The following is a 2,773-nucleotide window of genomic DNA, read 5'->3' as shown; positions in this document are numbered from 1 at the left end:
ATAACATGAACTGCTGTGCCATGTCAAATAACCCTACTCAGAGCAAGATTACTATGCTTAAGTGGTAGAAATGCTTGCATCCAGTCTATTCTGCAATTTACATTGATGCTTCATTAGAAATACCTTTGCAAATTTGATGGTGATGGATCTTGTGTATGCAATTCAGTATTCAAGAGCCATAATATACTAGTTTGTGTATCCCAGTAATCATGAGCAACACTTCAACAGATTATGGAATTGAACTTGAACTCTTAATGTCCTTAATTGACTCGGACCAAGGCCCCCTTCTGAACTGCGGGCTTCCAGTAGCATTAGATCTTTGTCTATAATAAGTTGTGGAGTACATAGTTTCTTATTATATCAAAGGAACATATATTTAACTCTTTTGTAGTAGAGTTAAATACTTTTCTGCTCAGCCAGAATCTTGCCAGGACAATATATCAAATTGCACAGGCGAAAGAGATACTTGAAAATGTTTTGTTAAATTTTGTTAAATTGAAATAAGGCTTTTTAACAAAAAAAATTTCACAGCATTTCAATATTTTGCTTTAGTATTCCCAGGTTACCTTGAAATTGTAATTTAGTTTTCTTTCTTCTAGAAAAAATGGTACTGCCTAAAACACACCTGCAGGCCAGGCTGCCATAATTATAGGGTCTTTAAGATGTTAAAGTAGTTGTGATTCTGCATCAGAATCTGTTTCATAGATTGGGGCATGGTATAGGGACAGATATGAAGTTCTTTCAAAGGTAAAACACATGGGAATTATATTCTTTTGTGCTGCTTTATGCTATATAAGCAATGCGTAAATGGCCTTACTCAAAAAAAGGAAAGATTTTTTTTCCTAGGTGGATTTTATATTAGAAGTTAAGACCTTACCATGGGAGGCTCCTTATATATAGAGTGCTGACAAAGCTCTCTCAAGAGATGAGAACTTGAGCAATGGATAAGAAGAAAAGATTTTTAGTAAGATCAGTTAAAATCCTGAGGGGTTCTTCTGTTGGTTTCTTTTTAACTGTAATGACTGGCATACTGCCTGAAGAAAAGTTGCTTTTACAAACAGTGTATATAGCTGCTTCTTCAGTTAAGATGAAAAACCAAGTTTGCCTGAGCAATCAGGGCCTCTTGGTATACTGCTATGAATTCTACATTGTGTCAGTCACAATACTGTAAATATGAGGACACATTGCAATCTTATTAATAACTTAATCATTTTATTAATGGGAAATTAAAGCAGGCGCTTGTTACACAACTGTGCTTCAAGAATAAAGCAAGAGGCTGCCTTGCTACTTAACACGCCAATGGCTGCATTGATTGGAAAGAGTGCAATTTAAAGCAAGCTTTGATTTTTTTTTGACCAACAATATTTATCCAAGACATTGAATTCTGCTGTATTGATTAAGATGTCTGGTCCTTTTGCTTTTACTGTAAACATCTTAGGCTATGGTTATAACACTTATTGTGTTCTGACATGTTGTCCAGTAAAACATCACATTTCTCTTCCGCTTTAGATGTGCAGATTGTAGTCTGGTCAGCATTTTCACAGGGAAAATACCATACAGTTTTATTTTTGAATAGCATCTTTAGTAAAGACTGCAACATAATTTGCAGAATTAAATGATAAGGTAGTAGATAATATTCAAGAAAAAATGGGCATCTAAACACATGCAACAAATTTTAGCAATTTAAAATGTAAAGTGTTTAGTCAGAAAGCAAATAAAAAGAGGGGAAAATGAAGAAACAGGAATAAGAAATCTCAATAAGATTTAAAGACAGAGAGGTGTCAGGATTTGTAGCTTCCATTACAATTAACTGGTACAAAAAAAAGAACATCTGGAGTGCTTTTACAAGTCTTTTAAGTTTAATTTACAAGGGGGGAAGAAACAATAAATAAATAAATTCCTGATGCTTGGAGTTTCAAAAGCAAAACTGGAAAAATATAAAAATAGGCTGTAGATAGGCTGAGAGGCAATGTTAAGGTCCAAAATGGAGTAGGACAATGAAGAGTCTAGTAATCAAGGATGATGATTGACACCTAGATCTTGATATGAGTGAGCCAATAGACATTTTTTAAGAAGAACTGGTATGAAAATTGTTCTTGATGCATCTTCCATAAAAAGGTAAGTAGCTTCCTTTTTCACATGCTGGAGTCCTGACAGTGGGGATTTTGAGATACCTTAAAGAAGAGAACTGTAATACTTGAGGAAATAAAAACATAAATAAAGCTTTCTCCAAGAGGAATACTGAGGTACAATGATACATATGAGCAATGTTGTAAACTTGCATTTAGAGTGGTCCAAATTCAAGTCTCAGAGGTGGTAATAGCCATATTTTAAAGGTGTAAGTTGTGCAAAGAGGAGGTGAATTAATGCTCAGGGATAATTCTGACGTTGACAGTGGAAGTCCATGCTCTTAAGACTAGGTCTATACTCCAAAATGTTGATGTCATAACTATGTTAGCAAGAATCATACTCTGAGACAGTTACGCTGGCACTCTCTACTATCTCTTAGAGGCAACTTGTATGGGTAAAAGAGTCTTGGCTATAGGACTTATTCTGTCATTCAAGGAAATCATTTCACTATACAGTGTGGGAGCTCGATGCCGAATTATATAGGACTGAATTAAGCACAGGCTCAGACCTGTTCAATTTAAAACTTTTATTGTTTCACAAAGTCATAAACTAAAGGAGGTCTGTTGGTTCACGAGGTTCCCAAATCAAGCCCTTGCTCTCTAACCCAGAGGCTAGGTGCGGCTGCCTGATTCAGTAGTCTCAG

The 2,773-nt window shown here is 35.4% G+C and overlaps 1 protein-coding gene across 1 annotated transcript in view; it reads left to right on the top strand.

Annotated features, from left to right (window-relative positions):
* Window positions 1–209: 209 nt before the first annotated feature.
* B4GALNT3 (beta-1,4-N-acetyl-galactosaminyltransferase 3) overlaps window positions 210–2,773 on the top strand; it is a 111,610-nt gene continuing 109,046 nt past the window's right edge. The window contains 1 exon segment of the mRNA XM_019543885.1: window positions 210–279. Within this exon segment, the coding sequence (XP_019399430.1) occupies window positions 210–279 (70 nt within the window).

This window comes from Crocodylus porosus, unplaced genomic scaffold (genome assembly GCF_001723895.1).
Source record: "Crocodylus porosus isolate Cpor-Errol unplaced genomic scaffold, CroPor_comp1, whole genome shotgun sequence".
Taxonomy (NCBI): Eukaryota; Metazoa; Chordata; order Crocodylia; family Crocodylidae; genus Crocodylus; species Crocodylus porosus.
This window is presented reverse-complemented; position numbering and strand designations above follow the sequence as displayed.